Genomic DNA, 22,220 nt, shown 5'->3' with positions numbered 1-22,220 from the left:
AAAAACAAGGTGGACTGGACTGACAACATGGGGAGATATGCTCTGCACAATGGACAATGGTTTCCCTCGAGTATGTGGGGTTGTAACCATCCATTATGTGCAACACTTTCCACCCACTGTGTAGGTCTGGAGTGTCCTTGGCAGCTCGTCTGGCGCCAGGATGCTCCACCTATAGTATATGAGAGAAGCACCTCCTCCCTACTGTTTTGTGGCTCTACAGCCACTGTTACCTTCAGTAGACGACAATAAAACCTGAATTATAAGACGACCATAATATTATCCTGGTGTTTTTAACTGCATTGTGTATAAGCCTCTTTGCAAATTATCTTATACAGGCACAGCTTTGAGGTTTTACAGTAAACAAGAAACAAAAAAAAACTGGCCCACACACTGCAGGGCTACAATATCCACTTATTTAATGCTACAGAATAGTGATGATTCGAGCAACTCGACTGTTCTTCAGACCAAAGTGAGACATGCACGACACCATTGTATGTACACAGGAGAACAGTCACAGGAACAGTCATATGAAAGAGTCTCTGATGAGTAAAAATGCAAAAGTACACAAATATATGCATATGCATATACATAAATAAGAATTGCACAGTGTCGCTAATATGAAGCCCAATTATGAGATGGCACTTAAAAAGCTGCCTCTGACGGTTAGTGAGTTGCAATACACTAATATATAAACACACACACACAAGAGGCTATATCATTGAGGGAAGATACAACACTCTCATAAAACATCATATAACAAGAAAAAATAGCTATAGCAAAAATACATTAGTATACAAGATTATATGTCATAGTTATATTTACAGTAAACAAGCAAAACTTTGTTGAACCACTTGGTCACTCTCACTTGTTTAATATGTTCAACTTTTTTATTTCTCAGTGCCTGATGCTTTTAATTGGCCTTGTCCTCAGTTGTCTTCACAACATTGGACTGTAATTCATCAACATTTTGAAGTAAAGTCACACTGGATTCATTCCTTTTATACTGGCTTGGCAAAAAAAAAAATCTGAATAACAGGATGAAGCCTAAGCGAAGTTGGCTGTTCTCACCGAAGACGAAGGAGTTCCCAAAGTAACTGTGATTAATCTTCTTGCAACCCAATTGCCAAAATAAATGCTGGCAATGTACCTTTCTGCAAGCCACAGATACTTTGAGACTTATCGTGTATTTATGTTGGAACTTTAAATTTCTTTAGATTTAATTTTCCCTTATATGTCTTGGCTCAAAATACCTACAGTAATTTGGTTGCTACAAACATGGCAGGAAATATAAAAGTGTCTTTTCAGACTCTTGAGACGCAGCCTCAACCTGTGGCCACTGGCTTGGCAGCCTTCTCACCTGTAACTCTTCCACCATATATCAATATCATACGTACATGTAGGCCTATATGAACTCATCAGTGGTTTGCAGAAACATGAATTGGCAACATTTCATCCCAGTGGCTGGGCTGCCTCTGGGGACCATTAATATCTTCAACAAATGTCATAACAATCCAATCTTCTTTGTTTCTGTCATCCATCTGGGTGCTGCCCCTTTGTCAATAGCCAACAACAGCCCAGAGCAAGACTGCAAAATGGCTGAATCCTGGATATCAATAAAAAGATTAAAGAGAACAAATAGATTTCTTGTTTTTATGGAGTTCACCCGGGTGCTAAAACTAATTTCTCTCCCACATTAGAACGAAAGACTTCTGGAGCTAGCTTCTGATGCAGCTTCCTAAGGCCAATGAGGTGTAATTAAAGTAGAGCAGTGCTCTTGCATGTGTAATGCGCCTACTTTAGTCCCAGCCCAAAAAGCAAGGCGTCTCCTTGCATTACAAACGATGCATAATGTTAAGGCAGCCTGGCAGCCAGATAGGCTACCTTTGGAGCCTCTCTGTCTTTGCTTTAAGCCTCTGGCCACTCAGGTGGCCCTTAGCATTTACTTCAAATACTGAGGTTAATCATCACTTCTCCTCTGTAATTAGAAAAACAAATTGTGTTAAGTAACTGAGTGAATATTAAATAAAGGCTCATCATTTGATACCTGGGATTACTTTTGTAGAGACTAAGTTGTTTCCAATTTATAATCTAATAAAACATAAAAATAACCACCAAGCTCTAGTTTTTACTCGGCATTAACTCAATGAAAGAAGTTTTTATTTGTTTCCTTGAATTTAACAGTTAAGTAAAATTATTTGACAATGCATTCGCATAATTGCTTCTACCAATTAATTTTCTCTTCGCCTCTCAGCCTTGGACCAAATGGCTTTTTGTTGTTATGCCAATGATAATAAAGCAAATAGAAAAATCATCCTGATAAGACTACACAAAGAGACGAGCAGTAGAATTAACATTTGAGAGGAATAAACTTCAGACAAAAGGGCGCAGATTGGGCCTCCAGGTGATGTTGTGATCTTAGCAGGGTTTAAATGTTTGAGTATATTGCTCTTATAAAATTTGGGAAACAGTGGTAATAACTCTGATACAATAGGGGAACTCATTCCCAAATGTTTGTGTAACCGTGTGAAAACCATCTTTGATAGCGATTATTAAAAGCTGGCGCAGGGTTAAGTGCTTGTGAAATGTCTCTGCTAATGCATTCCTGCCTAGTTGAGCTGTGTCCCCGTAATAGATTACAAAGTGAATGAGAAAAGCAGATTATATCAGAGCAGGAAATAGAGCTTGATGGTCAAATAATTTGTGTAATTATGGATAGTCACGTCATTGCCTCGCGGCAGAGCCAACACAGCTGTTGATCCAAGGAGGATGTTGGGCATAAATCTTGTGAGGCCTCAAGTTCTTTGACGTCCTTGGTAGTTAAGAGTCATAATTGAAAGACAGTTGGAGGGAGAGGCTATGATATGTAATCCAACTCAAAACTGAAATCAATTTTAGAGCAGTTATGTTCGTGTCACTTGAGGCTACGTGTGGGTGTTCGTGTGATACTGATTGAAAATGGAGAAATTACAGCCGATTGATCATTGCAGGTTCACAGCGGATATGCTTTGTTATGCAGTACAGTATTGTAAGGAAGCCCTGAGAGGCAAGTGAGAAAAAAGTCTGGTGATTTATTTTTTCTAAAAGCAGAAATGGACAACTTTTTTCAAATTCCCCCCTCCTGCTGTTTCCCTGGCACCGAAAAGACAGCGTTAGCAACGTGGCTACCGCTAACAACCTGGTTACTGTTCAAAGCAAAAAACATTCACAAGACTTACAATTTAATTTAATTTGACTTCCTGTCCCAATCTCAGTGCTATGAAAAGGCAGAGTAAAACAACTGGTTGTATTAAAAAGTAGGTAAAAATGCAGGTTTTGTAACACCAGCGCTCTCCATGGAATGAATGCCCGTCCGTTCACTCTTGTTTTTATCTCGGTTTCTATCACTCTTCACCTTTTTTGCCTCCTCCATCAGCAGGGGTTCTTTATCTTTTGTAGTGTAGAGTTTCTAAAGTTATACCAGTTGCCACACTGTTACCTGGGGATAGTTTTTATTGTTCTTAGACAACAAATCCAGCCCAGTGGCAGACCAGATAGCATAGTGAAAGCAAGGTTTACAGGGACCCAACCTATACGCAGATGGTGCTATTTTTCTAGTTTTTTTCCAAGTTACACAAATCAAAAAACACTTAGGGTCTTATGATGATAAACCGGCCGTAACCTTTTTTTCCCACCTGTTCTTAAGTCATGAACACAGGAGAGAAATAATATTAGATCAAAAATGCTTTGCCAGATTTTTATTTTTTTTTTGCACTTGCCCTTTAGGAGTTCTGTAATATTGAGTTCCAGCGAGCTCACAGCTTTATTTTCAAATACAGTAAGCTACATGCATCAAGTTCCACCGCCAGTCTTGCTGCTTTCAAGAGACCATCTGAGTCATCCCACCATTTTAAATCGTCAGGAAGTGTAAGGGGATCACTTTGTCAGATGACATACTCGTTGTTGTGATTCAGGTTTCCAAATTAATAGTTTTGCATCTGTCGGTTTGTTGGTACAGTGTTGGTTATTTGAACAGCCAACACACATTTTAATGCAAATTGTTTCCGGCCGTGTGGCTGCATTTCATCCTGTCTCTCATCATTTACTCTCACTTAGATTTCAGTTCTCAGCAACAAACAAAGGTTGTTTTTGCATCAGTACAGTGTTGTCTTTTCTGAAAAATCACAAATGTATGTTACTCTCACTGACAGTCATCCTAATGGCTGCTGTAATTGTAGGCACACTCTCAACGTATCATCTCAAAAGTATATTTAAGGGGTCATCATCACACGGGAATAGATCGCACTGTGTTTCTCAGAGGAGCCATTGCTTTCTAACTCGTCCCTGGGCCTGCTGACAGTATTAGGGCAGTTTATTTGAAGTTTTAGTCACACAATGACAGTTAGAGAGATGTATAGAAGAGAGCCCTCCTCTTTAATGCGTTCTATCCAATTTTCCCTCTGTTTACAATAAAATAAAATCCCTGCAGGAGGGCCTCCTTCTGTATATGTGTGTTTATTTGTGTACGGGTGTGTGTGTGTTTTCTTTGTATGTATGCATCATTGTGCAGGCACTTAGAGTATATATGTTTGTCTTTCTGCATGGGATTCTCATCAAGTCTTTGCAGATGTGTATGTTTTTTGGATGGGAGTGATAACCATTATCTCATACAGCCATTGAGAGAATTTCATAAGAATGCAATTTACTTTCCGTCTTGTGCACATTTATTTTCTATAAGACTGGGACCTTAAATTTAGTCATCATTCGGTATAGCCTCTTCACTGGAAATGAAGATGGTTTAAGCGGATTCAGATATGCAAAGCAAAATCATGAATGAAAGAATGAAGTTCGAAATAGTGGCTATTTTGATATCCAGGGGGATTTGCAGCTAGCATTTACACTGATCGATGCTCTTGCTATTTGTGACGAAATGCGGCATATATTCTTCTCTTGCTCAAACAAGCATACTATTAGTCTAGTGAATGTCCAGTTAAAAGGCATCTGTGTTTAGAGATCATGCAGCCTGTTCTCACTCCCAGCGTGGTCAGTGGCCCTACACTTCTAAATATGATGCTGCAGTAAGCCCTCTAGTTTCACTTCTTGAGGCGCCTTGTAGTTCAGTAGTATAAAAGAGAGCAAGAAAAGTCAAAGTCAGGGGCAGTTGGGGTGGCTGGATGGGTCATCCACTGGACTTTCCCACCCGAGAGCAGGGTTTGCATCCTGTTTCTGACCATTACAAGGTTACAAGACTGAATGTAGTTATTTTAACTGAAAAAAAGATCTTTTCCTATTACCTAACGGTAGTAAAACATATTTTTTGTGCCTAAACCTGACCAAACCTTGACCATTTGACAACGTTGATAACTGTCAAAAAGTCATAGTATGTCATAATATGTAAACTGCTTGTCAGCAAGCTTTATTTTGAAAACTAACTGGACCTTGTATATTACGTATTATTTGACGAGGTGGGAGTAAGAATGTGTTGGAAAACTTGTGTCTGTTCTGTCTTGGTCCACAGAGTTTTATTTAAATGTCACGTTCACTGTGCAAAATAATTGACAGCCTTACCGGTTTCTTTCAAAAACACAATAGTTACTGTTAGGAACCCTGTGTAGACACAGAGCACACAGCCCCTCTGAGCATATGCTCGTTCACGCCGACTTTCCCTCTCACCATCTCCAGACAAATTAATTTCTCAGAGTTGCCTTCAGCTGCAGGTCTGGCCATTGCACAGCTGTTGCAACCAACTGCAGCGCTTTAAAATTCTCTCAACACTATGAATCATTCAGTTTGGCAAAATATCCGGGACTGCAAGATTCACTAGATGATGAAGTACTTAATCATCCTTTGCTCATTAATGAAACACGGAGCAGAATGCAGTATTTTTTAAATCAAATTTAAGCAGAACTATGCATTTCTGTCACTGCAGGCAAAATCTAAACTAATGATCATATCATTGTTCTTCTCTCCCCTGCCCAACTTCTGGCTTGTCATGCACTGCTAATACGGACATCCACGCAGGCTCAGGTCAGTGCCGTTCATTCTGTACATATACTCTGCTTTAGCTAATGAAGACAAAATGCATGCCAGATCTGTCCAAGTCACATATACTCCTGTGACCCCTCTGGTCGAGAGAAAGAACAATAGATTGGAGAGAGTGCTACGCTGATGGAAATTATTTATGTCAAAGTGCATTTGGATGATAGTCCATCTGCTTCTTTTAACCGGAGGGACTGAGATTGACATTTTTTTACGGAACGCTAGGACTTCATTATATTGTCGGTAAAACGAGAGAAAGAAATTGAGCCTCATGATATTATTCTTGTATTCCTTTTCTAGGAAACAAATATATGTTTGACTTTTCAGAAGCGACTAAACGAGAACAAAAAGAGCAGAAGATAGAGATTGTCCCTGTAACATAAAGCTAATGAGAGAATCCGGTCTGTATGAGCTGATTATCGCCGATTCCTCTTCCCTGTGGGGTGAGAGCTCCATTTTCTCCACTTGGGAGAAAATCCCATATTTCCCTGGCCAGCTTTAACCTGCCAACAAATGATTAAATATCTATCCATTACCTATGTGTCGTGGCACTATAACCAATTTGGTAAGCGTAGGGTTATGCGATCCACGTGGTTAAGAAAATAGAATAAAAAGGGTACGTGTATTGAGGAAATTGACAAGAAAGTTGTTTTTTCCGGTGATGAAAATGAGTTGTTTAGCTGGATTTGTGTTTCTACAGTAGCAGTGGAGAAAGTGGGAGCAGAGCACTTGCCAGTTTACCCAGCAGGGGCATCTGCAGGGACAGATGGGAGATGATGAGGGTGTGTAATAGGCATCTGTGTGGCCCGTAGGGGAGGGAATACTCCACACTCATTCTCTCTCTCTCTCTCTCTCTAGACTGCACAGACACACACACACTTTCTCACACAGACACCCATTACAGCTTGTCATAGCTTTTCCCACAAATTGTCCTCCAGAGTATACCTTTTACTACCGCAGACTGTTACATAGATTGAGAATAAACATGTGTTTACAGGAGCATTGCGCTGCCCGTTCCCTTGGTTATACACACGCGCCAGAGCCTCCGGTTGAGTGGGGAGAAGTGGACAGGCTCAACATCCAGCCAATTACACCCTCGGCTGAAGTGCCGATTGCCATGGTCATTTTCGTTTTACGCACCCCATGCTGTTCCCTCCATATCATGCATCCGTTTGATTTCAATGTGAAGAATAATACTTTCTTCTTTTCCGCAGTGGTAGCATGTTAAGTGCCCATCAGTCGGTTCAGCGCTCCTCCGTGGGGGAAGACGCACATTCTTTAAATAAGGCCGTTAACGCTCTGTTTTAATTTCCATTACTCACAATCTATTCCTTTCAATTACGCTTTTTAGCCTGTCATGCTCTGAATGCAGAAATATTTGCTAGTTCACACTGACATTAAACTGCATCATTTGTGGCAACACTAAATAATTCTTCCCGTAATTGGGAGCAGGCAGACTTCAAAACATCCCAGGGAAGCAATATGCACATCCATAACTGCACAAGTGCTTGATGTTGGGAAATAAACGCCAAAACAAGAGAATACGAGCACGTTGTGCTCTTCAGCACGAGCCTAATAGTGATTCAGAACGTTCAGACGTATAGCTCCAAACTGAAGGCAACAAATAACACCTGAAGGCAAAAATGAGTCATTTTTTGTGAGATTTACCAAGGGAGAACTGACAAGGATTACTGGTTTTTAACCTCAAGACGCTTCATTAGTGTTATTTTTACCTTTATTTTACCAGGAAGTCCCGTATGAGATCAAAACACTCTTTTACAAAAGAAAGCTGGTCAAGATACAAACATACAACATGATATACAAAAATTTACACTAAAACAGAAAAGCCTCTATTGAAACACACCACATGGCTCCTTCTCCACACTGAGTGTCCCTGACAGTCTCCAGCTCTACACATGTAGCATGCTTGTGTGGGTATTCACTTTGTGTGTGTGTGTGTGTGCTGATCTGTTTATCTTTTCAGGCAGCACACTCAGCTGTTTTCTCTCTGTAATCCCTCATACGTCTCCCTTTCCTTGTGTGTATGCGTGTGTGTGTCTGCTCATGCGTGCATTTGCACATGCGTGCGTACAGGTGTACGAGGCCGTGCGGTGCCACCGGGAATGCAGCCAACACGAGTGGAGGATCGAGCCCTGGTCCATTTGTACCATCAACACTGTGGACGACCTGCCAGCCTGCGGTGAGGGAGTCCAAAGCCGCAAGATCAGGTCAGTGAGCGGGTTAGACTTGGCAGACATTGAGCCTGGCACTGCAACACTCACCGCAAGGAGCAGACTGGCAGCAGTCCTGTAGCTGGCACTCACACTGGTCCTGACACTTGCAATGCCAGGGGAAAACAAACAGTCAAAACAAACTACTGCTTCCTAATGAGTGTTGTTTGATTTTTCTTTTTTCTTTTCTTTTTTTTTTTTTTTTTGCAGTGCCTTTTTATGGGTACTTAAAATAGCCACAGAGGAAAGCAGTGGAGTGCTGACTTTTGCACGCGCCATTGGAAACACACAAAGCCAAATTGGGCAACTGTGTCGTCGTGTCAAAAGTCAATTGCAACTTGTCTGTTGAGTCACAACCACAGATCTAAAACTGGTCCCAGTTAACCACCCAGAGGGCCTCTTTCAATGAGTTGAAAACATCACATTATCGTCTCCATTTTAGACATTTTCATGCAGCAAACCTGCCACTTTCCAGGTTTTAACACTAAACTCAATAGTGAGAGATTGCAGAGGCGCTGTTTGCTGTTGAACTCCTGTACTACATGATCAAGAAATCAATGACCGGTTTCTGATTTATGATGTTTTCACCTCTCCTCACACCGGACGAATCTTCGAGCAACAAATCTGTTCTGACTTTTGTAAGAGTTGGGCACAACTGTACGGCAGGTGTTTTGGTTAAATGATTAAGTGGCGTCGTGTACTGTGCCTGGTAACATGGTCAGAGGCTAGTTTGCTCGTAGTTGAAGTTTTGAGTGAGTTGTATCCAGTATAACGACGGCATTGCAAAACAAAGTAGCAGGCCACAATTCACACTGCTCTATGTGTATAAATTAAATTAAATTAAATCCAAGCCCCTTGGAAATCGGAAAAGAACTGAGAGGCGAAGGACTAATACGCATTTGCAAATTAATCTACCATTACTACTCATCAACCTTTTCAAAAGCACAAGTTCTTTCACTAAAACTAGAAGGTTTTGGAAAATGGCCTTCACATTAGGAGAGAGAGACACCAAAGTAGACTTTTCACAAGAAATCAATCAAAAACATGGGTCAAAGTCAAACTAAACAAACAACCGATGCTGTCATTTATGCGGTAAAAACAGAAAATACCCTTTTTGAACCCATGCTTCAGTTTTATATGGCTCAATGTTTGGTGAGCCCAGACACATGGGACAAATAGTCCCCGTGCAAATAAACAAGCAGCCAAATCTCACATGTGAAAAAAGAGTGTCATCTATTTTAAGTCAGAAACTTAGAAGCACCCCAGAGACTATTTATACAGCTGCATCTGCTGCTCTGCTAGGTGTGTGAAGAAGGGAACAACGAGCGGGGAGTCCAGCAGCGTGGAGGACAGTCTGTGCGATCAGGATGAAATGCCACCCAGAGCCCAGGTCTGCTTTCTGGCCTGCCCCGACGACTGTGTAACAGCACCCTGGGGACCGTGGAGCAACTGCCCCCTGGTAAGAAGCAATTACTGAGTTTTATTGGTTAATTGACAGGCGGTGTGGTAAGTGAGATTATTCATTGTTGTCATTAAAAGCATGTTCATAATAATCAGCATGCAGGGGAACATTTCGAGTCAAGCTAGTGTGGAAGGGAGAGAGTTAACATGGACATGAAAGAAGCTTTTCAGTTCTTTTAACAAATGATTTGATGGAAACTTTAGTGGCTGTTAATATATATAGTAAGTGTATATGTATGTAGAATACTGCCTTAACTACACACTATTGTAGAGTATACAATTCACATTTAATTAATTGTTTTACTACAGTGTTTGAGCATTAAAATTGGTTTATAAAGAGCTTTTTTTTTTACATCTGAATTATTTGGCTGTTCTTTACTTACATTTTATTCTGAAGTAATGTGAAAATATTTTGTTTCCATTGACACAAAGTGTTGAGTTTCGAGTGCGAGTATCCACAAGTGTGTAATGTTTCGTTAGATTTTATGCTAATATAGAGGTTAAAAACAACATTTCCATGTTCTAATTACACATTGGGGAAGTTAAAGTAATAATTAGCAATAAAATCTCATAAGTTAAAGAGCTCTCATCCACCCAGCTGTTCTGTAACATTCAGCGCTACTCCTACAAATTAAAGTCGCCATAAATGCGCCTCCATTTTCTAATTGGTTAGCCCTCGGGCTTAAACCATGCAGCATATGTTTCTCCAATGTTTAGCCACAGGCTACCGGTCACACAGCCATGTAGCCACGTTATAGGTTTCCTGTCAAAGATAACAGTTCAACAGACTGGAACATCGCAGTCAGAGACGGAACAGGGTGGGAAAAAGAGACATAGCGATAACTTAATTAGTCTGAGTTTTCTCCTCGGACGTTTAGTCTCATTCAATCTTTCAGTCTGCGAGCTCTTGGCAGGACTCTCATCATCAGTAAAATGCAGCTGTCTGGTACATTTGGCGATATAATGATGCTCAAAACTGTTAACTTGAGAGCCAATTAAACTGTAACAGCCATATAAAACTGTTATAGATGATATATTTCTACAGTTAAAGCAACCCTGAAACATTTAACACATGTAGCATAGGGGGAATGTGTGGAGATGATGGTGTTTGTGTTTGAATTTTTTATTTTTTTTTCATACAAGAAAATGACTAAGTGGGCAAAGCTTGTAACAGGATTTCACTGTTGTGCGGACTGAAATGTTAGAGCTGCACCAATTGATTTTTGGTCACGAGGAAGCAGAGGAACTCATGCCGGAGTGAGATGTTACAGATAAAGTTGAGATGTGAGGTTTTTCATGTTTGGGTCAATAATAATGAAAAAATAAAAGTGAAAAGTAAAACAACTTTTGAAGCATCTTCAAAATGCACAAGGAAGTTGTCTCTTCATCTCTCTTCGTGACCAGATCTCTTCATCAAGTCGATGACGGGCCCCAAACACCAGTCGCTGAGTCATTCTTGATACTTCATCTCCGTTTTCTGTCTCTCAGACATGCATGTCTCACCTTTACTTGCCTTGACGTCTGGGACGTTACGCTCCGAGCCGCTGATGAGACATCTTGACAAGACACATCTCAATTCCAGGCGTCCCAAAAGCCGAATTTTTCTTCGCAAATAGTCCACTGTAATTGGAGATAGTTGTATAGCTGTGGGCCATTTCTGTACTCAGCTGGAATGAGGATGTTGTGTAGTGTGTGCGGGATTGTGATGAGATCAGCGGTGTTGTGGGGTCCAGGGGTGGCAGAGTAATAAAGGAAAGTATCCTGGTTAATAACACCGTGATGGTTCCCTACACTGTTCACATATATTCACAGTGACATGATGGCCAATGATTCTCTTTCCCCACAGCCTTCTTTTACCGAGGTTAAAGCCAACTTTGTCAATAAAATGCAATCATGGGGGATTGTATTTAGCTCCGAGACCTCTGCAAAAGATACACACCACACAGTATCAAGAATAAAACCCAGAACAGTCTTTATGGTGAAGCACAAACACTGCATTAAAGTATTGTGTTTGCTCAAAGGATAGGCTGAACCAACAGTGCACAGCACACATGCAGACTCACTCTTAGGTTTATTTAAATGAGTCAACAGCAGTGAAAGGAAGAGAGAACAAGAGGGCTTCCTCAACCTGGAAGGCAGGGAAACGCATTCAGCAAACATCAACACTACTACGTCAATACCAGTTTGGAAAAAAAATTGGCAATAACGTAACTAATGCTCAAACTGTAGGGCTAAAAGTTAATACCGGTTGGTGGAGCATAGGGATTTTCTGTGGGGTACACCTGGGCTTTTTTCCCGCAAAGACTTAACACATTTCTGCTTTGCCAAACTTTCTATTCATATTCAAGAACACGTCTATCCGTAAGCTGCTTCCTCCAGCACAGCTTGGGGTGAATGTGAAATGGTCAGGAGGATGAGACTCAGCAATTTTAAGTCCGATGTCACACTGTAGCTTCCTGTGGGGAAAAAGGTAAATGTCCCTTTCTGTTCCGAGTGAAGGAGATTAGGAGAGGATGTAGCACGAGACAGACAAGCTGACGGATGGTCTACTGATCTGTCCGATGTATGTGAAGAGCTTCTCGATTATTATTTCTCACGTTTTGGGGGGCTTTTATTTTCTGTCAGTCTACTGTATACACAAAAATGTATTGTTTTTTTAATTACATACACGGCACACACAATCCCACGATATTTGCTTCTTCACGTGTGAATTTCACATTTGCAAACATGCGATTGGCTATTCTTACATGCGAACCGACATTTTAACATGTATAAATATGATTATGTCAGATGTGAACTTTTTTCATTTATGTATGAACATTTCCAAATAATAGATTTACTATTTCACATGTGAATTACACACGTTTACATTAGAGTGCTGATCAGGACGCAGGTTTCTGCCCAAAACTAAAATAGTCTGGAAGACATGATAGACACTATTTTCTTCATTTTGACACTATTTATTTATTTATTTTGACACTATTTATTTATTTTGACACAATGTTTATTTTGACACTATATTTATTTATTTTGACACTATATTTATTTATTTTGACACTATTTATTTATTTTGACACTATTTATTTATTTTGACTCTATATTTATTTTGACACTATATTTATTTATTTTGACACTATTTATTTATTTTGACACTATTTATTTATTTTGACTCTATATTTATTTTGACACTATATTTATTTATTTTGACACTATTTATTTATTTTGACTCTATATTTATTTTGACACTATATTTATTTATTTTGACACTATTTATTTATTTTGACTCTATATTTATTTTGTCACTATTTATTCATTGTGACTCTATATTTTTTTTATTTTGACACTATATTTATTTATTTTGACACACTGTTTATTTTGACACTATTTATTTATTGTGAGTCTATATTTTTTTTTATTTTGACACTATATTTATTTATTATGACACTGTTTATTTTGACACTATTTATTTATTTTGACTTTGTGTCAAGTGACGTGATTGAACATGATCCAAACCCGGACATCCTTCCTAAACTTTTGTCCGAACATGTCCGGGTTCAGGTCGGGTACCCATGCACTGGTTCATATGTGATCGGCTTTTTTCAAACGTGGATTCAAATTTCCTCATTAATTAATTAATTAATTAATTTTGTGAACCTAGTAGGTTTTTATTGGCCTGGTTACTTCACAGTTCTTACGGCGGTGTAAAAAATTTTTCTCAACCTGCTTCTAATCTATCAACAAAGGCACAATTGAGCCTACAGTTTGCAGAACCTGAAGCTTTATATAGCATACATGTGCTGTGATACAAAGCATCTCCTCTTCCCTTGAGATTACTATTGCATGACAGCAGGTGTGAAAACATTAAGCGTAGACTGACTGCAGCTGATTCATGAGCCTCACACAGAGGTCCCTCATTAGGAGGTGACAGTGATTGAGGTTCTGGTCCTGCTGCATCAGGAGCAGAGGGACAAATGCAGCTCGATGTGAAGACCTTTATCAAAAGAATCTTTCTTCCTTCCTCAGGGAATGAGATGACAGTTTCCCCACACATTTTCACACATCCTTTGCTTCTCCATTCACAGATTTCTGTTCCCATGTAGTGTGACTTAAGGGATTTGCAAATTCTCATCCTGCTTCCCTTGTCCCTTGGTAGATGTGGGTGAAGTAGCGCTCTTGTGCTCATAATTGCTCTCTCAATTATTATCACATTCGTCATCATCTGACTTCAAATGCACTGTCTAAATATCAGCGCTACGGTAAATTCAGGTTTTACCCAGTTTCAGACATTCGGTCTGAAAATACAGTATTTATAGCACACTGACGGCAGCGGTTACCGCATGTGTGTCAAATAATGTTGAGTTCTATTCAAACAAGTGTCCTAGTTCTTTTCAAGGCCTCGGGTGGCGGGACATAAAAGGATGTTTATACCGATTTGTATCAGTAAATTTGCATTACCTTCACTAAGAGCTCAACACATTGTCACACAGAAACAACTGTGCCATGACAAAGATGTTAACTGGAGTCTCAGTACATTATTGTGAGATACTATCTCCTTTTATGTATTTTCAAGTGCAGAAATGGGTTTCTATTGGTGGGGGGAAAAAAACATGAACGAGTAATGGATTATTTAAAATAATGATGATGATAATTTTGAAGAGCTAGTTCAAGTATTTTTCTTACTTATTCCAAGTCCACCTTGACAGAGAGGCAAGATGCAGTCAAGACTGGAGAGAAAACAACACTTCTAGGAAAATTCTAGGTTACCGCAGTGAAATTACAGGTCAGAGACTCATTTTAAAAGATTATTAAAGGCGAAGGGTTGGGATGATGAGGTAGGCTGTAGCTTGCAAAGAGCCATAATAAGTCCTTGAGAGGTCTTCTTTAGATTTAGTATTGAAATTAAAGCATACATGACTTCCTATACGAGTTTTATGTGGCAGGTAAATTCCTTTCCCAACAGAAAAGGCTCAAATTATGAGTATGAAGGGAGAAAAGGAAAGGTGTGATTTATAAATTGCCAGGGTTTTCCTTTATTTCTAAAAATCTAATTTCACTTCACATTCGAATAAAAAGGTTAGAATTATTTTAAAATGGTTCTCGTTCACCGTTGCAAGGAGTTCACAAGCTCCTTTGTTAACTCAAAAACCCTCCTCTTCCCATATCTCTCCCTTCCTTTTAAGTATAGTCAGTGTTGTTTGATCTTTGCAGCAACTTCTGTTTTTTTTCTCAGTAACTTCTTTTTTAGTTTGATCTTCAGTGTGATCAACATTTGTTAGTTGCCTAGTAGAAGTGCAAAGATGCACACAACATCAGCAACAACAAGAAATAAGTACAACAAAACATATATAACACGCACACAGACACAACAAAAGAAACTAAAACAAAAAGACCCAAACATAGTCAGACAATACAGTCCTCTGTAACACCCGAGGTATCACGTATACACGCTCTACATCCTTGAAACATCACCAAAATATGCCATGTCCTCACCCTGATCCAACAAGGGTGAAAATACAAGATATAAAAAAAAATAACACATAAACTGCCACACTGTGTATATATAGAGCTGACTTTTTGTTAAGGGGAGGATTTCAACGTTTTAATTTGCAGCCAATTCTCTCACCACATCTGTACTACTTGTCACTTAATTAACAGTGACTTAAAGAGAAAGTCACCTCTCAACAGCAATGAGGCAGAGGAGGCTGGTGATTTTTTTTTTTTTACTTGCAAAGATTACATAATTTGTTCACATACTGCACCACTAACAAACTGAATGGAGTTATATAATCTACTTAATAATAGCAGTCAGTTACACAACTTCAGACTTTTACAGTAGTTTGTCCTTGAGAATGAATACAGGAAGCATGAATTACTATAGGTCTTTCTGATACAAGTAAAAAAGAAAAGGCTGAATGAAAACATGAGTCAGGGACATGACATCCTCAGCTGTATTTTTAAAGTTAAGTGTGTTATTATAAAATCAAGCACGTTTTATTCATCAATTCATCGTTTAATCAAGCCTGAACAAACGATTCTGTAATAGAAATAAATCATTAAAAACCCCTGTACAGAGATTGCTGTGCACCTTCAAGTTATAATTTCATTATGGAAGAGAATTTAATCATAATGTTTTAGACGGAAGTTAACACATTGTGTCCAAAACTGAACCTTTGCCCTCGACAATGACGTGTTTTTGTCGATGTTCTCATTGTTGTGCAGCAGTGTGACCAAGAAACAGCAAGGAACAGGAGCAGACACATACTCCGACACCCGGCCTCGGCAAACTCGGCCTGTCCAGACCTGATCCAGTCGGAGCTCTGCGTCCTCAACAGCACCTGTTTCACCTACCAGTACAGAGTCTCAGGTAGGACGACGAAGATGAAGCAGTAAGACAGGGCAAGGTTGACAGCAATGAGACTTTGTGAAAATTCAAAATCATGAGCTCAGTGGTGCTGGGTGTACATCTGACAGTGTGACTAAAGTACAAATGTGTCGCTTGTGTGTGTGTTATTGTGTTGCAGACTGGAGTACATGCCAGATGAGCGAAAATGCCATCTGTGGTCAGGGTTCAAGGTTGCGTCTCCTGGACTGTATTCGCAGTGATGGCAAGATTGTGGATTTGCAGAAGTGCCAGCAGGTAATCATTGTGTCATGGTGCCTCGTTTCCACACAGCTCCGTGTACAAACCAAGTCCAAGTTTGTTTTTGTTTTTTTTACTTTAATATTCTTTTAATCAGCACAGACACGGCAAGACGGCGTACACGATACTCTCTTGGGGTTCGAAACGCTACACGACACTTCTCCCTCTGTTTTACTCGTGGCTGTCACTCCTAAAATAATGGCAGGTAGAAACTAATATTTACTCTAAGGAAAGGGGACATAGGATGCAACTTTACACATGTAAATAAACGAATAGAATAATAGTTAAAGTGCTTCAAACAACAATGAACTGTAACTGAAAAGTCCAAAATAGCCGTAGAATCATTCCTACTGGAATATTGATATAATTTACTGCTCAGCTTAACAAGCAAACAATCAGTTTAAATAATAAAAATAACCAGAAGAAAATTTACTCTGTGCGGTAACTAAGGTTACGCAAATAATAACACATCAATTTATTTTATGTTATACCTTATACGTCGTCTTGACTTTGCAGATGGGAACGAGCGAGCGGGAAGTGAAGGGCGTCAAACGACAGAGAAAAAGGCAACGCTGAAATCCTTCCAAAATTGTTTGGAGAGTTTTTTTTTTTTAAATGTGAAGTATTGATTTATGCAGCAGTACTCCATTTCCTCTTGTGTTCCCACTGGCTTATACATTATTGAAAGGCCAGTTGCCCAATTTATTTAAGTGAAAATGTCCCGGAGACACCTTCATGTTTCACTAAGCAGTTTGCCACCAAGCCAAACACAACTTCATTTTATTGCCGTGGCTTAATCATGCAAAGACAGATGGAGGTCCTGAAGATGCTGCAAGTTACTGTGAATTCAATAACAGAAGCAGCCTCCTCAGCGTTGGGGTTGCAGCCTGGATATCTGTCTTGTTCCACAACCTGCACTCCCCTTCCAGAATCATATTACACTGGAGGTGAAGAGGGGGGGTGATGTTGTCGCCTCTGCGATTCATAAAAATTCAGGGAACTAGCTCAATAACATGCGAAGGCGAGGTTAACGGTAAGATTGTTTAATTGCAACATCTCCACTGTCCCGAAATGAACTGCCGCCTGTTTAAAGAAATATGGAAATGGAGACGCTCTCACTCTCTTGTTAGTGGATATAATTAACTCTCCCTCCTCACAGCTCTGCTCTTGTTTTCCACAGTTCGGTCTGATCAACAAGTGGAGGCTGTCGGAGAGCTGCGTGGTCGACTGCCCCGTCAGCTGCATGCTCTCTGATTGGTCGCCGTGGGCGGAGTGCTCGCACACCTGCGGCAGCCGAGGTAAACATGTGCGCAAACAAACTTCACTTTAAACCAATGGGAACGCCGAGACCCGATAAACAGACACGGAGTCGACCACATGTGCAGCGGCTCATTATTCCGTCTACTCAGGCATTCACCAAGATGTTGAATTGTGCATGAATACATTTAAATGCATTAAAATATTTACGAGTATGTGTAATCCAAAGCCTTATTATACAGAGAAACAGTGCGGTGAGGTTTTTAATTCAGCGATGTATATATTAATACTCCTACTTCATTATCATTCTATATGAAGCCCAATTAACTTTTGCTTCATGAGGTTATATTTAAAGAACAGCGGATTCATTTAAGCTAAATTTTATACAGCTGACCTTTATGGATGTCATAAATGATTCAGTGTTCCTAAATAAAATATACACCCTTCCTTTGCCTGATTTCAAAAATGCAATTAGTAATCACCAACCTGTGGCATGCTTGGCACCACTTTGAAAAAAAGCCATGTTGTAACCTCATGCAATATGTAGAAGTTAATGATTTAACCTGGATGCATACGTTGTTTCTCGAGCCATCCGAAGCCAATCTCCCAGAGAGAAAGCCTCTTATTCTGTTAATTAGAAACTCAACAGTGCCTTCTTAAGTTCATTAATTTTAAATTCTCATCGGCTGTCTGTCTCCTCACAGTTAACCCCTCGTTCCAGTAAGCTCACGCTAACGCGGGCCTTCCAACTGGGGATTTATACTCAAGCCTTTCGCTCTGTCTCTGCCACTCTCTCAGTTCCCTCTCACACATTGTCAGCCTTGATGAGGGATTTGCGTCGTATCTGTGTCAGACGACGCGAGGATCTTGTTTTGTCGGGATGCCATGGGAGCGTTAATGTTTCGGGTTTGATTTTTGAGATGGCAGAGCTGAACGTCCTTTTGCTGCGTCTGCCTGGGGCCGACGGAGCGCAGCATCTCCCCCGGCGTACCACAAACGCACACAGCTTCTGTCTTGACTGGATGGCTGATGGAAGCCCTGCCTTCACTGAGACATTGAGCTGTTACTACATAGCACAGCCGCTCTGTGGCCCGTCCTTTTTACTGTTGCCATTCACCAAACTTTTTCTTTCACACATTATTAATGACTCAGCTGAACAAAGCACTTGTGTGGGAAACTGTTGAATGTGAGCAAAGAGTGTCACGCTGACATAGATGTATGGTGCTGTTGTGCTTATTCCTCTCTGTCACAGGCTGGAGAGACGCCACAGCCTCTTTTCGCCCCCAAATATACGATCATCATTCATTTCAGCCACTCGTTTTTTATTAACTGTTATTTTATGGTGCTTTTTGTTTGTGCAATGATGCATTTGTTTCTGTCAACCCGACTCGCTTGCAGTGTATCAATTCCACAGCGTTATTGATTTTTTATTTGCAGATTTTTCATTCTTTAGAAGCAAACTAGCAAACTAACAGTGGCCCTGAAAATGTCACAATTTTGCACGCAGCTCCATAAATGCAGCTTGTAAATGTACTTTCTTGTGATTTATTGTTCTTCATTAACGGTGAGTCGGTCTTAATCCTCTGCAGGTCAGTCAGTGCGCGCCCGGAGAATCCTGCAGGAGGCTCACGAGGAGGGTCGGCCTTGTCCCAACCAGCTCAGTCAGACCAAGCCGTGTCCAGTAAGGCCCTGCTACACGTGGCTGCTGAGTGACTGGTCTCCGTGCACTGTGGAGGTATGACCTGCACTGTGAATACAATCAGAAGTCTGTAATAGTTGGCAATGTTTGTGGTCAGTTTTTAGTGCTATGTTGCAACAAGGATATGCTTATGGTCTGGTTAGGTTTAGGCACAAAATAAACTTGGTGTGAGGGAAATACCTTACCTGGTTCTTTCGCCAACTAGCTGGTTTCATCTCATTCTTTCAGTACTATGCTCATCTACCCACGCTAAGTAAGAGCTTCTTAACAAAGTTAAATTGACCAAACATCTGTTGGTTAATCTCACAAATGTCACATTCGTGTGTGCGCGTTCATGCAGGGGGCAGCGTGTGGCGAGGGGCTTCGGAGACGGAACCTGTCGTGCGTCGTCCACTGGGGCGACGGGTCTGAGTCTCCTCCTCAGCCAGTGGAGGAGGACGAGCTTTGCGGAGACAAACTGAGGCGACGGATCCAACAGGAGATGGAGCAGCCCTGCTTCGTGCCCTGCCCAGGTAAAGCTGCTCTCAAATATACTGGCCTCGCATCTTTGTTATTCAAATGTGTGTTATTATTGTTGTAATTGCATGAACTACACAGCATATTGTAATACTGTGATATGCGCGAAGAGAGCAAAACTACATAATTGCATGAATTATTTATTACTGTGGTCATTTTTGGATTCGTAATAGCAATAATTACTTGCCTTGGGACACCTACATTATAATCAATAATTATGTTTTTAATGCAAACTCATTTGCTGGAATCTGTCAATACACTGTGTCCTCTTCCAAGCCGTTGACATTTCCAGCTGCTAAATAATTATTGGAAAATCAATAAAAGTCATAGACTAACTAATGACCCTTTTAGCGCCACATTATCTGGATGGGCACATTCAGTAACAGCGAGGAAAAAACAATACAATGTCCATTTGTGCAACAGAAAGTTCATGTAAGAGCACTAATGCTGCAAAAGCCAGCACTGAACAACTACAAGAGAGAGACGTGTTTTCGATCGAATACTTGGCAACACTATGGATTTTTTACACCACACAATGTTGCATCCTTGAAATAGGAAGAGCAAAAAGTCCTCCTGTGATAACTGCGACAATTAACCGATCACACTGCGAGAGAAATCACTCGCATAACACCACATAATTAGCAGCTATAGGAATTCTGCATGGTGAGAGCCTTTGCGTCAGCACATGAGTAGAGAAATAATGCAACAGCAGAAAGAAACTAGTTGTAACTAAAACAGCTTTGATGACATGTATTGCAAACAGAAATTACATTACATACACATGTTATTGGGTTCATTGTAGCTCAGCCTACTTTATCCTTATGTCCTAATTTAACATGGTTATTTTACAAGATGATGGCAACACATCATTACAAGTGCAGGTACAGCGGTGTAGGCTGGTGGTAACAGCAGTAATTATACCCAGAGATACAGGACTGACATGTTGGGGATACTTGACAATAATGAGCTGCATGTGTTGTCCCAGCGACTGATGGGATGAACCTCATCACAGCTTAACATAACTTTATTTGAGATCTGTAAAGTGGCAGTCCAGAACTCCAGGAGTTTCGAGTTCCCGGAGAGAAACATAGAAGAAAAAGGGAAATGCGTCTCCGTCTCCAAGTATTTTTTTTAAGTGGCTTATATAACTACCTAGAAATTGCTTATTGATCAGGCCCATTATATTTCTGTGTCATGAAAGCTACAGGGGGTGTGTTACAGCTTATTATTCGGCAAAACTGCATGAAAAGATAAAAGCAGTATGTGGGAGGAAAACATTAAGAGTTACTGAAACATTCAAAAATATTCAGAACTCCACAGTAATTCACTGCCCTATATAAGATTCCTATGACATACCTTTTGAGTGAGCTCAGCACACAATACTTTAACATTTTATGTTATTTCTGACACCGCTACAATATCCTTAGATATCATGTGTTGTGGCTTTTATTCAGCTCAGTTTGTCAAATGTAGTTTTCCTAATTGTGTAGTGACCTACATAAGATTTGTCTGTCGCAGGTGCATTACTACATTTCGATCTTAGACAAGTTACGTTACTAAACTGCATCATGTAAGATCAGCTGTCATAGTGAATGATTACTGAGTATATGAGGTGCTAATTGCACAGAGATTACATGCAAATGTTGAGTTAATGGCTTGCTCGTGTGTTCAAACCATACTGTACAGCCCCAGCGCCCGAGAAGGTCCAGATAAATGTGTTTCTCTTGCAATTTCAGCTCTGTTATTCATTCACTGTTGGCAGTCTGCAGCACACATCACATCACATGCATGCTGTTTCTGACAGACTATGATGAAAAGTGCACCAGTGCTTGGAGAGCGCTGCCAGTACGGGAGCTGTAAAAAAAGAAAACTTGGTGCATCTTGGCTCTGCCTGTATCTTAACAGTGGAGAGAACTTGGCATAGAAGAGACTGAATTGATGATTTAAAAAATGATTTAGTGTGACTTTATGCTCCTGCTGTTTCCAGTATATCAAAATTGTGATTGCATGGTAGTGGTGTGCAGATTGATCCGGACGTTTCTGTCGTAGGATCGATTTTCATCTCCGAAGACTGATATTTAAACTCAGTAATTTTGGGTGAATGTGTGCTTTATCATCAACAGCAACAGCAGAAAGAAACTACACAATCGCCAAGATATAGTTGACATAGGAACTACTTCTCCTTCCGCCTGTCGTAGTCATATACAAACTACAACTCTACGTGTACAGGGAGTTGATATTGATGGCGGCTCATGTGTGGCGCTTTTTCAGTGTAACCTTTTAGACATTTTGAAATTAAGTAAAATATAGGAATTAAACTGTCACGCGATGCTTTTAATTGATCGTTTAAGTGAGATAATTAGGGACCCTTAACATCAAGTATCGCCATGGAATTTAATTG

General features: G+C 40.2%; 1 protein-coding gene across 1 annotated transcript in view; it reads left to right on the top strand.

Moving 5' to 3' along the window:
• The window catches only part of thsd7ba (thrombospondin, type I, domain containing 7Ba), a 175,226-nt gene that overhangs the window by 143,023 nt on the left and 9,983 nt on the right, over positions 1-22,220 (top strand). The window contains exons 17-23 of the mRNA XM_084361504.1: positions 8,110-8,243; positions 9,549-9,705; positions 15,927-16,071; positions 16,229-16,344; positions 17,528-17,645; positions 19,194-19,339; positions 19,644-19,815. Coding sequence (XP_084217630.1) covers positions 8,110-8,243; positions 9,549-9,705; positions 15,927-16,071; positions 16,229-16,344; positions 17,528-17,645; positions 19,194-19,339; positions 19,644-19,815 — 988 coding nt within the window. The remainder of the gene's footprint in view (positions 1-8,109; positions 8,244-9,548; positions 9,706-15,926; positions 16,072-16,228; positions 16,345-17,527; positions 17,646-19,193; positions 19,340-19,643; positions 19,816-22,220) is intronic.

This window comes from Pagrus pagrus, assembly GCF_965226575.1.
Source record: "Pagrus pagrus genome assembly, chromosome: 9".
Taxonomy (NCBI): Eukaryota; Metazoa; Chordata; class Actinopteri; order Spariformes; family Sparidae; genus Pagrus; species Pagrus pagrus.
Note: the sequence above shows the minus strand (reverse complement) of the source record. Positions and strands in the feature narration are given on the sequence as shown.